Raw genomic sequence first — 1,154 nt, 5'->3', positions numbered from 1 at the left:
TCGCACTGTGGTGGATTCATGTTCACTTTTGAAAGCTCGACACATTGTGCGTCTTCCTCGTTGCTCCAAAAACTCTGCCACTGCTTCTCTCAGTTCATAAATCCGACCAAGCATGTTTCCTTTTGATAACCAACGAACTTCTGTATGATAGAGAAGTGCCATGTGGTCAGCATTCAAACTTTCACAGAGTGACGCAAATAATCGAGTGTTCAATGCACTGCTTTTCACATAGTTGACAACCTCCACGGCAAAATTAAGGTCTTCTCTGAGATCATCAGGCAAAGTTTTAGCGACCAAAGCCTGCCGATGAATTGCACAGTGCATTGCAAAAATAGATGGGTTTTTTGATTTGACCATCTTCACAAAGCCAGACCGAGAGCCAAGCATTGCGGGTGCACCGTCAGTGCATACACCAACAAGTTTTTCCCACATCAAGCCATTTACTTCAAAAAATTGTGACACGGCTTGGAACACATCAGCTCGTTTCGTTGTAGTTTTCAGTGGTTCAGAAAAAAGTAGTTCTTCTTCAATTGTGTTATTTGCAATGAACCGTGCGTATACAATGAGCTGTGCACAGTTTGCCTGGTCTGTGGCTCATCACAACTTATAGGAAAAAAAGGAGAACACTTTACCTTTTCAAGAACTTGCTGTTTTATATCATCAGCTAATTCATCGATTCGGCGTTTAACTGTTGAATCAGAAAGAGAAATACTTTTAAATTGCTTCGCCATGTCATCCCCAAGCAGAATCTTTACTGCATTCACAATGCAGGGCTTAACAAGATTTTCTCCAATAGTATGTGGTTTCTTATTCTTGGCAATCAACATGGCTATTTCATATGATGCTCTTATCAGCCTTGACAGTCTCCTGATTATACTTGACTTTTTTCTCAAGTCTCATTTGAGAAAGGGAATCTCTTTCAGCGCAAAAGTATTCCACAGGTTTTTTTGATAACTCAGGATGGCGGTGATGCAAATGCCGCTGCAGTCGGGTTGGCCGTAAAGCATCATTGCTGAATGTATCAAGGCATACAACGCATTGTGGCACTTCAACGCCGTTTTTTTCAATAGCCACGAAGCCGTATTTGATGTACTCTGCATCATATTTGCGTTTTTTCGACACCATTGTACGTATTGTATTTCACGCCAACGTCC

The 1,154-nt window shown here is 41.5% G+C and overlaps 1 protein-coding gene across 1 annotated transcript; it reads right to left on the bottom strand.

Moving 5' to 3' along the window:
* Positions 1–6: 6 nt before the first annotated feature.
* Tsp_15444 (zinc finger protein) lies at positions 7–1,125 on the bottom strand (the record flags this gene model as incomplete). The annotated part of the gene is given in 3 exon segments (XM_003366140.1): positions 7–524; positions 551–867; positions 878–1,125. Coding segments are annotated over 3 exon segments (1,083 nt in total), but the record flags the coding sequence as incomplete, so codon positions are not given.
* Between the last annotated feature and the right edge of the window lie 29 nt (positions 1,126–1,154).

This window comes from Trichinella spiralis (assembly GCF_000181795.1).
Source record: "Trichinella spiralis strain ISS 195 chromosome Unknown Scfld6496, whole genome shotgun sequence".
Lineage (NCBI taxonomy): Eukaryota > Metazoa > Nematoda > Enoplea > Trichinellida > Trichinellidae > Trichinella > Trichinella spiralis.
Note: the sequence above shows the minus strand (reverse complement) of the source record. Positions and strands in the feature narration are given on the sequence as shown.